Raw genomic sequence first — 12349 nt, 5'->3', positions numbered from 1 at the left:
CAATTGCCACGAAACTTTACGAAGATTTCTTTAGACCAGAAGGAAACTTGGGAATCAAGAATGAGCTGTAGACGAGGCCTAGGGGGGCCACTAGACATCAGGGCATGCCAGAGCCCTTGGCTTGGCCTGGTGTCTAGTGGGCCCCTCAGGAACCTTATCCACCGCCTGTGAACTCTATAAATACCAAATATTCAGCAAACCCTAGAGGAGTCGACGAAAAATCGTTTCACCCGCCGCAAGTTCCAAAGCCATGAAATCCAATCTAGAGTTCATTCCGGAGAGGAACACGATCACGGAGGGGTTCACCATCCTCATCGGTGCTCCTCTGATGGTCTCTTGGGGATCCATATAATGTAACTCTTTCTTTTGCGATGTGTTTGTTGGGATCCGATGAATTGTGAGTTTATGATTAGATCTATCCAAACATATTCATGCTTGATTATTATAGCCTCGTATTTCTTCTCTGGTATTTGGTTTTTGTTTGTCCAACTTGATCTTGTATCTTGCAATGGGAAGAGGTGCTTTGTGACGGGTTCGATCTTGCAGTGCTCAATCTAAGTAACAGAAAGAGACATGACACACATGTATCGTTGCTATGAAGTATAAAACAATGGGGTCTATCCCTACATGAATAGATCTTATCTACATCATGTCATCGTTCTTAAGGCATTACTTCGTTTCTCCATGAACTCAATACACTAGATGCATGCTGGATAGCGGTCGATGCGTGGAGTAATAGAAGTAGATGCAGGCAGAAGTCGGTCTACTTATCTTGGACGTGATGCCTATATACATGATCATTGTCTTGAATATCATCATAATTATTTTCTCTTCTATCAATTGCCCAATAGTAATTTGCCTACCCACCGCTTACTATTTTCTCGATAGAAGCCACTAGTGAAACCTACGGCCCCCGGGTCTATTTCACATCATCTATTTGCAATCTCTACTTTGCTATTTGCTTTTCTTCTTTAGTTGCTCTTTTGTTTTCAGATCTATATTATCAAAAAAGCCAAAAATACCTTGCTGCGTTATATTTGCTACCACTCTTATTTGCATCTATCAATCTATCCTTACTTTACCCACGAGGGATTGACAACCCCTCTACGCGTTGGGTTGCGAGGATTTGCTATTTGTGTGCAGGTGTTGCATACATAGTCTTGTGGATCTTCCTACTAGATTGATACCTTGGTTTCTTAACTGAGGAAAATATTTGTTGTCGCTGTGCTACATCACCATTTAAGTTGGGTGGGAAAACCAACACACCTGCGAAGACCGTCATGATGCGCCGAGAGCACCACCGAGTCCTGCACGAGCAGCATCGCCAGGCCTCCGTTTCTCGTAGTCAGTTTCTCCTCTGCCACAGGTCATAGTTTCGGTCGCCGCCCTTCTTGTCGCTCTCCAATGTGTTCGAGAAAAGTCCTTGTAGTTTGGGTGGAGGGGCCATATCGCAGTTGAGGAGCAGATCAACGGGATTGGATCGTTCATGCCGCAGCCATGAGCACGCTCCACACCGTCGGATGGGGCTCTCTTCCTCAGTCTCGCTGCCGTCGCCGTCACCTGCATGGTTGGCTCTGTCTTCTCTGGTAACATGCGTTGCTTGGCTATTTTTTTTTAAATTTTTTAATTAATTTTGAAAAATATTGCGTTCAAAAAATTTCAAGAATAGCACACCGTCGGCTGCGTGGTGGCCGAGTGGATCTACTTGGCTTAACCAAAGCCGACAGGAGCTAATCGGCCATGGGGAGGCCCATAAGTGGCCACTCGGCGATGTCTGGCCCAAACTCATCACTGGGCCTGGGCTCCTCTAGTCGGCCGCGACAAAGCCGACCGAGCAGTTGGCCATGGCTCGGCTAATAGGAGGCCAGCTAGCCACGGCCCCTCCACCTTCTTTCTCCTCTCTTCTTCCTCTCTTCCTCCTTTCCCCTAGTCCCTTATCTCTCTAGAGAAAAATGCCTTGAATTTTCTAGGGTATTTGAACTGATTTCTTTCCCTTTTCCACCGTAGTTTGATTCTAGAGGGTTAAGGGAGACAAGGGAACCCTCGATCTCTTGACGGGGTAGCTCATGATGGTGATGGTAACGGTTGCCAGCTTTCACACCGAGGAGTTGGGGTTCGGCGGTCTTAGCGGCTACATACCGAGGCGTGTGCAACAATTGTCAGCTTTCGACGACAAAGTCAATGCTTCTTGGATGCCCTGTATTTTTACAGTTGTGGTCTTGGGAGAGGTTCTCTATAGGATGACCAAACATAGATGTCGAGGAGGGTTTCCCTGCGGGCAACATGTTCGATGTTGAAAACATTGGCATGCCTATGTTCGATCTGTGCTGGACACGTCACAAGGTATGTCTCATTCTATAATTTAATCCACTATAGCTTGAACTCACTTATGTATTGTGCAGAGACGCTTTGCTAGTGAACAGACTAGGCAAGCCTACAATGCATTAAATGAGCAGTTCGATACGTACATTGGGATTATTTGGCAACCATACACGCCAGCATCCATACATGCCAGATATCCCGACGGTATTTATGAGGTATGCACAAGAGATCGGGGTTTCTGGATGACGAAATCGAAGATCATCTTCGATGTCTTCGTCGAGGAGATGGCGCAACAGCGGGTTATGAGGCAATTTGACCTCCGGCAAATGGTCAAGCCACCCCCTGCAGAGAATCCGCTGCAAGGAGTAGTCCACATGTATTTTATACTTATGGAATATTACATTGTCTTTCACTATTGTTTATGGTGAAGCACCGATTAATCTTTAAACACACATCTCAATTGCAGGATCACAAGGAAGGGAACAAGCATGACACATGCTCAGTGTCTTCACAGGCTTCAGCAGTACGTTGCAGACTGGGATACTGCGGCTCAACGTCTGTGGCACGAGGATGTCAGATTTGATCTCGGTGAATACAATGCCTATTTGGATCGGTACATGAGAGGGACACGGGAACACATCGTTTAACACTCTAATGCAGATGAGATACCGGACCTTGTTATGTGAGATATGTACCCGAGCTATGATACTTCGGGCTCTAGGCAGTACAGGGTAAACATCTATTATCTTTATCTAATGCATCTTATTGTTACATACTTTGTCGTCCATACTTAACAATTATCGTGAAAATTTAATGCTGAGTTGGCATACAATCCTCATAGTGACGTGATGAACTATGGACGACAACTGTCGTCTGGACCTTTTCTGGTACCTAGGTCTCAGCTCGAGCCATGGTTCACACGCACTCACACTTCAGACGTTGTTCAGCACCACCACCAACAGCAGTCGCGTCCCTCCACGCAACGACATCAGCCACGTCCACGCTTATCACAGCAAACGACATCCCATCCACCCCCTCCTGACCAGGCTGGTAGTTCAAGGTGGCAACACCCACAACAGCATGCTCCCTCGTCCAGCTTCGTTTTTCGTCCTCCACCACAATACCAAAGTCCCTCACCGGGTTTCATGTTTCAGCCACATCCAGCTGGTATGTCTCTTCATATTTTTTTTTTGAATATTAATTAAGACTACATGTTTATTCAGTATTTATGTTTCCTTCTATAGGATCGTACGCATATCAGGAGGTGTCGGCGTCCGGATCCGGGTGGGGGAGTGAAGGAAGATCAACTATCGCAACACAACACATGGATGAACATGTTTTTGACTCCTCCACGAGGACCCACACAAGATACACAGTATGACCAGGACGAGTCTGAGATTCCTCCTCGTCACATTAGGCCACCCCACAGGTAGGGATGAAGTATGCCTAGCACACCGTTTGAGCCCCTAGGCAGACGTCGTCACTGACGCTTCTATCTAAAAATAAAGACATAACTATCCAATTATGTATGAGACATGTGTCTATTCTATGTATGTGATAAAATAATATCTAGTTATATGTGAGACTTCGTCACAAAATCTTAGTTACGTAAAAAAATATATGAACGCATGCACCTATCGACTTTGCCAACGCCAATTAGTGCTAATTGGTCATTAGTTAGCCAATTCGTACTAATCAGTCATGGCTAAATCGATAAGTCCGAAAGGGCTATTGGTAAACCGAGTGGAGGCAACTTAGCAGGGCCGACATGGCTATTGGCCTAGCTAAGGCCGACAGGATCTAATCGGCTTCGGTCAGGCCGAGTGGATGCAGTCAGCTTTGGCTAGGCTAATAGTGTGTTATTTTTATGTTTTTTTTGAATTTGCACATTTTTTTTCAAATTTAATTAAAAATGTATTATTTTAAAAAATGACCGTTGCTTGTTGTATTTGTGAAGGACGGGCGATTAGGGTGAGACGGGAGACAAAATAAAAATCCTCCGCAAGGTGGAGTATGGTCAGTCAAGGCAAATCACTAGATGCACACAAAAAAGTTTAAGTTAAATCTAATTGTTAGATTAAGTTCAGCGGGTCTAATCATACGATGGTAATTGGTTTGTGTACGTTTATGAAATGTGCTTAAAGAAGTTTATGTTTGCTTTTCTTTATTAATAACGAAGATAAAAATTATTTCAGACCTTTCAACAACGTTCGTTTAAACAAAGATTGCATCCGATCGATTATGAAGGTGCCTCTTACGATTTTATCAATATATTAAGATAATGTTTCGTCTCGGTTTTTCGTATGTATTCATAGAAATAGAGTGTGTATGCCTTTAGATGGAGTGTGCATGCGTTTAATGTATTAAAAAAGTCACAAGTAAAAAATTCAATAAGATTTAATCCATATTTCTTGTGGAAATCATTTTATAAAGAGGACACGCTAAAATCTTCAGTTTAACCAGGAAAATATGGGTCCGGTTGTGAAAAAGGAAAATCCTCGTGGTTGCGGGAGCCATCGGCAGTCCCCGCTTCGCGCGCGGCGAAGGCACCGGAGCCCCCATTGCCTTGTTCCTAAGAATGGCGACCCCGACCTCCCGTCCGAGGCAGCACTCGCCACCACCGGGAGCCGCTGCTGCTTACCGGCCCCTACCCTCCTGCCCCTCCGGTTCGCCGGCCGGGATCGATGGCCGGCGGTGCCGGATGGATCCATCCTTACGGGAGCGGGCGGGCGGTCGCGGTGGTTGTCGGTGGTGGCGTCGCCGGCGCGCTCATCGCCAACTCCCTGCAGAGCTACGCCGACGTCGTCATAATCGACCCGTAAGCACAAAATCGGCCCCTTTCCACAGCTCTCCCTGCACACATCTTTGTTCTTACACCTGTTTGATTCTGTTATTGGATTTGCCGGTGCCACAATTTACCCCCAAAATCATGGTTGGCCGATGAGTTATATCATGGAACTGTGTACATTGCTGATTACCTTTTCGCGTATCATCTAATGATAAATTCATCCATTAACCCCATGATTCAGATATCACGTTAACATTAGTTCCACCCAAATATAATCCCTGCTAGATCGTCGAGAATATGAGATACTGATTTGCTAAATAAGATTTGATTGTGATTTTCTGGATTGAACTTTCAATTGTTAAATGAGAATTGATTTGCTAACTAAGATTTGATTGTGATTTTCTGGATTGAACTTTCAGTTGTTAAATGAGAATTGATTTGCTGGACTGTTCAAAAAAGAATTGGTTTGCTGGGATCAGAACCCTTACCAGTTTTTTTCACCAATAAATATCTAAAATCTCACTGTTCAACATTTCAATGGTGTCGGGAAAATACTCCCTCCGTCCGAAAAACTTGTCATATAAACGAATGTATCTAGATGCATTTTAGTTCTAGATATATTCATTTTTATCAATTTGTGCGGCAAGTAATTCCGGACGGAGGGAGTAGTTATTTAGAATCCAAAACAAAATGAATGAGTCAAAAAAGAGGTGTGGTGTTTTGAATAGGAGGTGTGAGTAGACTTTGGTTGCCTGTTATGCATAGAACATTTTTAGTTACCACATTAGACACCACCTTAGGGGCCTTGGTTGATATACTCCTTATAAAGAAGATGTTTGTGACCTTAAAGGAAGACACATTAGTAGTTACTTGGGGCAAATTTGTAACAAAATAGTCCCTTTAAAATAATACCTCCATCCAGATTTGGTTTCAACAACCTGATTTTTTATTATCTCACATCCTGCTTGAGATGTCCGTACAAAATTAACGCCGACGGATTTGTCTACCTTCACTCCTTCGGTGTATCTGACTTGATTGGTAAAAAATAACAGTGAACCTTAACCACTTACAAGTGTAGTAGTTATGTAATTCCAAAAAATGGTCTATGTCCTTCGTCACTTGTCAGCTTTGCACCATGTGTGCTCTAAGCTTATACTCCCTCCGGTCCTTTTTACTCCGCGTTTTAGATTTCGGTCAAGTCAAACTTTGCAAAGTTTGACCAAATTTATATTAAAAAATATCAATATCTACAATACTAAATATATGCATTATGAAACTACATTTCGTAAAGAATCTAACAATATTGATTTGGCATGGTGAATGTTGATAATTTTTTCTATAAGTTTGGTCAAAGTAGGGATACTTTGACTTCCGATAAAACTTATATGCAGACTAAAAAGGACAGGAGGGAGTAAGTCGTAATTTTCAATGTAGGAATGCTGGGCAAGCCCCTAATCTTATTTAACATATTTGACGAATGCTTTTTTTTCGAGAGCAATATTTGGAGAATGCTAGCATAAGTGCATAACTGTAAGTTGTACTTTCTTGATCTTAACCAAAATATAATTGAACGCCTTTCTTTTGCTTGATTTTAGGAAGGAGTACCTTGAAATTCCATGGACTAACATGAGATCAAAGGTGGAGCCATCTGTTGCTGAGAAATCATTAATTAACCACAGTGATTACTTGAGCGGTCAAGTCATTACAGCCTCTGCTGCTGATGTAAGTGGAGAGGCTGTGATCACAGCAGAGGGTCGTTTGGTGGAGTACACGTACCTTGTCATAGCCACAGGTCACACAAATCAGTGTCCACGAACAAGGAGAGACAGACTAGAACAGTTTCAAGAAGGCAAGTTACCATGCTCATCCAATTGTTGCTTTCTTTTCGTAAGTTTATTTTTTATATCTGCTAGTCTATCATTTTGATGCACTGATAGTTATTTAGACAAACCATAGAAAATTATATCTACACCTTATCGTTGGAAAAGTGAAACCCATATCGTTTGATATGTTATATGTAGTAACAAAAATGTTTTTACAAAACAACCGCGACTTCCTTATTTTCTACTTCCTCCATTCCTAAATATAAGTATTTTTAGAGATTTCAGTAGAGGACTACATACAGAGCAAAATGAGTGTATCTACACTTTAACATATATCTATATACATCCGTATATAGTCCTTTAATGAAAACTTAAAAAGACTTATATTTAAAAACGGAGGGAGTAGAAAACAACTACGACTTCCTTATTTTCTAATGGATGTGTCTACTCTAGCACATATCAAACAAATGTCATAACCCAATGCTTAGAGCCTTAGACACAAGCCTACAATCAATCTAGGTTATTGTATACCCTTTCAAAATGTAATTTACTACTCCCTCCGTCCCATAATATAAGATCGTTTTGCAAGCTGTTTTAGCTTGCAAAACAATCTTATGTTATGGGCTGGAGGGTTACATACGACACAGTGAATGTTTCCTGGGTACGACTTGTTCTTTGCGATGGATACTGTTAGCTCTTGAGTATCTAATCTCATCTACAATTTCCAGATGACGTGAAGATAAAATATTCCGATTCGATTCTTATTATTGGGGGTGAGCCATCAGGCGTTGAGCTCGCTGCTGAAATAGCTGTGAATTATCCAGACAAGAAGGTGACACTGGTTCATGACAGACCAAGATTGTTGGAATCTGTTGGTCAAAAAGCTGGTGGTAAGGCACTGCGTTGGCTGAGATCAAAGAATGTTGAAGTTTATTTGGAGCAGTCAATCCATTTAGAGTCCATGTTGGAGGGAGACAGGGTCTACAGGACTTCGTCGGGTATCGAGATAACAGCTGATTGCCACTTCTCGTGCCTCGACAGACCACTGAGTTCATCATGGATTAGAAATTCTGAGCTGAAAGATTGCTTGGACAATGATGGAAGATTGATGGTTGATGCGAATCTAAGAGTGAAAGGCCAGACTAATATTTTTGCTGCTGGTGATATCATTGACATTCCGGTAAGTTCATACTGTACTTCCATATCTGCTGTTGAAGTTCCACTTGATGCGTTCATAGCATTTACTGATTTCCATTATGCAACAGAGGGTTGGTTAGTATAGTACTTTTTGGTTGATATATTACCGCACATGTGGTTTTAGAAAGTTTTGACATGTGAAGCAAACACGCTTTGTCGCAGGAGCTCGAGCAAGGATATTTTGTGCAGAAGCATGCCATGATAGTCTCTAAAAACATAAAGCTTTTGATGCATGGGGCTAAAGACAGCAAGCTATTGAAATATAAACATTCGACGACAATGCCGATGGTGTCACTTGGTAAGAAGGATGCCGTGGCGCAGCTATCCCTCGCCACGGTACTAGGGCACCTTCCTGCGATGTGGAAATCCCGGGACTTGTTCGTGCACAGAACAAGGAATCTGCTGGGGCTTCCACGGTGAAAGGTAAATTTTATCCTCGCCCTTACGATGTTTTTTCAACCTATTTGGTGGACTCGGACGTCGGTGAGCGACGATGATCTGGTGGATTTTGGTGCAGTGTGACAGACAGTTTTGGCTGAAAGGGCGGGCTCGGTTATGTGCTGCTAATTTGACCTTCTGGTTGTACACACACCCTTGTTGAATTTTCTTGTCAAAAGGCAATTTTGGCTGATAATTTAGCACGGCTTGTTGGGTTTTAAATTTGTAATGGCAATCGCTTTTGGAAATCACATGTAGCATGTTTCACTTCACTGAAAGATAGTTGATGATATTTGAAAGTTTCAGTCCTGTCCTTGGTTCTTTTTGCTGTGGTCCGACAGGTGCATGAGAAACTCTCTCACGCACTGATCATTCACCTCGTCGTCCCCGAACACTTTGGCCAGCTCCTTCACCTTGGCCCCGAACCCCTCGCCTTCGTCTTCCACCATGACCCTCCTCAGAGCCGCCGCGATGTCGCCGGCCGCGAACGATCCGTCCTGCTCGTCCCGCGCCACCTCCACGCCGATATTCTTGTCCACTATGTTCCTGGCGTTGAGGCCCTGCTCGAACACCAGCGGCAGCAGCACCAGCCTCACGCCGTGCGCCAGGCCCTCGGCGATCGAGTTCCAGCCGGCGTGCGTCAGGAACCCCCCGACTGATGCATGGGCCAGGAACTTCACCTGCGGCACCCAGCCTCGGCACACGACTCCCCGGCCGGCGAGCCGCTCCTCGAAGCCCTCGGGCAAGCCGCCGGAGGCTGCGCCGGTCTCGGTCGACGTCGGTGCCCTGAATGCCCAGATGAAGGGCAGCCCGGACGCCTCCAGGCCGAGAGCTATACGTTGCAGCTGCGCGCCCGTCAGCTTCACCTCGCTGCCGAAGGCCGCGTACACGACGGAGCTTGGCGCCTGTCCGTCCAGCCAGCGCAGCGTCGCCTCGTGGCCGGCGACGTCGTCCTGCGGCGCCGGAGGGAACAGGCCCACCGGGATCACTGGCTTCCGGTAGAGCTCGCCGAGCAGCCGCAGCCACTCCGGCTCGAACTCCGAGCTGCTCCTGATGCCCACGAGCTGGCACCCTTCGATGGTCTTGGCGAACCGGTAGCCCTCCGACACGCCGGAGTCGTCCGGGACCATGCCCGGCTCGAACAGCTCGCGCGCCTCGTAGCCACGGTACGCGACGGTGGTCGGAAACGGGACGTACTCGGGGACGACCGTCAAGTGCGCCGGCTCCGTCTTGGCGTGCCTCCCGATGCCGAGGAGCGTCTCAGGGGTCCCGAAGAAGCTGAGCGCCGCGGCGCCGAACAGGCTGAGGAACGCGCACGGCACGCCGTGCCTCGCCGCGGCCGTGGGCGCCCAGTACGACGCGTAGTCGACGAGGACCCAGTCCGGCTTCGCCTCCTCCTGGAGCAGCCGCGAGAGCTCGCGCTCGAAGGCGGCGTCGAAGGCGCGGCGCAGGCACGGTCGGAGGTGGTCGGAGGGCAGGTCGATGGTCGCCTCGGCGTGCTCCGGCAGGCCGTCGACGCGCGGCAGCGGGACGTGCACGACGCGGATGAGGCCGGCGAGGCCCGGCGGGATGTCGATCAGCCGGCGGGTGTTCCTCGGCGCGGACAGGAGGGTGACCCGGTGGCCCTGCCGGGCCACGCGCTTGGCGAACTCCGTGAAGGGGAGCACGTGGCCGAAGGCCAGCCATGGCAGCATCACGACGTGCATCTTGCCGCCGTCGTTGGCCTCCATCTCAGGTGTCAGGAAATTAAGCTTTGGAAATGGATGGCAGGATTTCCCAACCGCGAGATGCTTTCCTTGGAGTTCGCAGATTTGCGGGCCATCGGGTGGTCAAATATGGCGGGAATGAACATATAAAACAGGAACCGGATCAATCAGTCAGTGTTTTTATCTTTTGGGAAAGTCAATCAGTCAGCGCTAGCTGCGTCAGGGGTGATGTTTCGTCGGCGTGCCGCCATTCGCCGTACTTGGTCGATGTGACATGATGGATTAGTGTACTGGCCTAATTCAGATAAATCTGCCTGACATGACGATGACGGCCATGACGGCGACGTGGAGTGTGCAAGTGCAGGCTACTAAGAGCATCTCCATCCAGCTGTTCGGCCCAGCCGTCGATTTCGGCTTCTTTTTGTGTAAATTGGTTCATTTTCGGGGCAATTTGGCCCATTTTTAGCCTATATTCAACATGCTTCGGTACAAATTGAACAACAATAATTATTTTCTTATCATAACAAAAATCAATACAAATAAAAATAATCCAACAACTCGATACAAATTAAAATAGTCCAACAAAAAAAACTCATATTCATCACACATCGAGATAGACATTGTCCTTAAGCCTTCATAGGTACTCCATCAAATCGTCCTGCAGTTGTTGTTTCACTTGTGGGTCTCGGATCTTTTGACGCATGTTGAGGAAGACAGTCCAGGTTGTCGGTATCTGGTGATCAACTCGGGCAAGAGGACCCTGCGTGTAATATGGTTCAGTGTCAAACACTGGCTCCTCATGCTCGCTCTCAATGATCATGTTGTGCAAGACGACACAACAAGTCATGACTTTCCACATTTGATCTTTCGATCAGGTCTGAGTGGGGTAATGGACAACAACAAAACGAGATTGAAGCATACCAAATGCTCGCTCGACATCCTTCCTGCAAGCTTCTTGGCGCTTGGCAAAGTAGGGGTTCTTGCCTCCTGGTGCGGGATTTGAGATAGTCTTCATAAATGGGGACCATCTCGGATAGATGTCATCTGCTAGGTAGTATCCCTTGTTGTAGTGGTGCCCATTAACCTCGTAGTTAACCGGAGGAGCATGACCTTGAACAAGCTTGGCAAAGACATTCGAGCACTGCAGTACGTTGATGTCATTATTGTTAGAGTTATAATATAAGTCATGTACCCTTTTGTATTTATCCCGATATATAAGGGGTTTCCTGCATATAGTCCACCACATGTACATGTATATATACTGGCCTATGGCCTCATGAGAATACAAGTTGCATATTTCCTAACATGGTATTAGAGCCTAGGTTTTTTTTCGCACGCGCAACTCGTGCTCTTTCCGATCCAATCTTCTAACACAACTATCGGCGCAGTTTCTCCTCCCGTGGCTGCTTTGGTCTCGCTGGATCTCGTCGCCAGGATCCTCCCGCCGCGAGGACGCTCGATCTCGCGCCTTCCCGCCGATCCAGTCGCTCACGCGAGTCCCTGCCCGATTCGATCGTCAAAGCTCGCCCCGATCCCGTCGCCCGCGCAGCCCCCCCGATCTAGTCGCCCCTCCAGTCAACCGCCCCGATCCAGTCGCCCGCTCGTGAATCTCCTCCCTGCTCGCGCCTGATTTCACTGGTGGTGGTTTGCTGTTCCATCAACAGCCTCACGGGCCGCCGGATCGAGGCGATCTCCAGGTTGCCAGTCGACCCCCCTCCTGCCAGCCGTCGCCCCGATCCCGTCTTGATCTCGATTGATCCGGCTCGGCGTGCTACTGCTGGTTCTCGCGAGCTCTGCTGCTGCAAAAGAAAATTGTCTGCTGCATCCGGCTACATTGCTATTCCTCGTTGTCCGGTGATATTTGATGGCACTAACTACACCGAGTTCATTGGCTTCATGTACATTCACATGCGTGGCATCCTCCTATGGGGTTTTCTTTCTAGCGAGGTCTGCTGTCCGCCATGTCTGGTTCCTCCCGTGGCTCCCACTCTGCCGACCCCACCGGCTCTTCTTACGGATGCTCCTCAGGCCGCAAAGGATGCGGCTAAGCTTGCTGATGAGGCCGCTATCCGTGC

General features: G+C 46.9%; 2 protein-coding genes across 3 annotated transcripts; one reads left to right on the top strand and one right to left on the bottom strand.

Annotated features, from left to right (window-relative positions):
* The first annotated feature begins 4846 nt into the window (after positions 1–4846).
* Positions 4847–8889, top strand: LOC123444815 (ferroptosis suppressor protein 1-like). 2 transcript variants are annotated; one of them, XM_045121667.1, is made up of 5 exons: positions 4847–5140; positions 6706–6959; positions 7662–8113; positions 8293–8553; positions 8648–8889. In XM_045121667.1, exons 1-4 carry the CDS (start codon positions 5007–5009, stop codon positions 8548–8550), a joined length of 1098 nt encoding a protein of 365 aa, XP_044977602.1. In that variant the 5' UTR covers positions 4847–5006; the 3' UTR covers positions 8551–8553; positions 8648–8889. The 2 variants fall into 2 exon arrangements, with proteins under 2 accessions (XP_044977602.1, XP_044977601.1); XM_045121666.1 differs by having other exon boundaries at positions 8293–8889.
* On the bottom strand, positions 8837–10416 carry LOC123444814 (putative UDP-rhamnose:rhamnosyltransferase 1). The gene has a single exon (XM_045121665.1). The coding sequence runs from the start codon at positions 10296–10298 to the stop codon at positions 8871–8873; it is 1428 nt and encodes a 475-aa protein (XP_044977600.1). The 5' UTR covers positions 10299–10416; the 3' UTR covers positions 8837–8870.
* Between the last annotated feature and the right edge of the window lie 1933 nt (positions 10417–12349).

This window comes from Hordeum vulgare, chromosome 3H (assembly GCF_904849725.1).
Source record: "Hordeum vulgare subsp. vulgare chromosome 3H, MorexV3_pseudomolecules_assembly, whole genome shotgun sequence".
NCBI classification, from domain to species: Eukaryota; Viridiplantae; Streptophyta; class Magnoliopsida; order Poales; family Poaceae; genus Hordeum; species Hordeum vulgare.
Note: the sequence above shows the minus strand (reverse complement) of the source record. Positions and strands in the feature narration are given on the sequence as shown.

What these genes read in the sequence shown, in the direction of transcription:
- LOC123444815 (XM_045121667.1), top strand. Translation starts at nt 5,007, where the DNA reads ATGGCCGGCGGTGCCGGATGGATCCATCCTTACGGGAGCGGGCGGGCG. An exon ending in GACGTCGTCATAATCGACCC is followed by an intron (nt 5,141 to 6,705) that starts GTAAGCACAAAA and finishes GCTTGATTTTAG; the next exon opens with GAAGGAGTACCTTGAAATTC. An exon ending in ACTAGAACAGTTTCAAGAAG is followed by an intron (nt 6,960 to 7,661) that starts GCAAGTTACCAT and finishes TACAATTTCCAG; the next exon opens with ATGACGTGAAGATAAAATAT.
- LOC123444814 (XM_045121665.1), bottom strand. Translation starts at nt 10,298, where the DNA reads ATGGAGGCCAACGACGGCGGCAAGATGCACGTCGTGATGCTGCCATGG.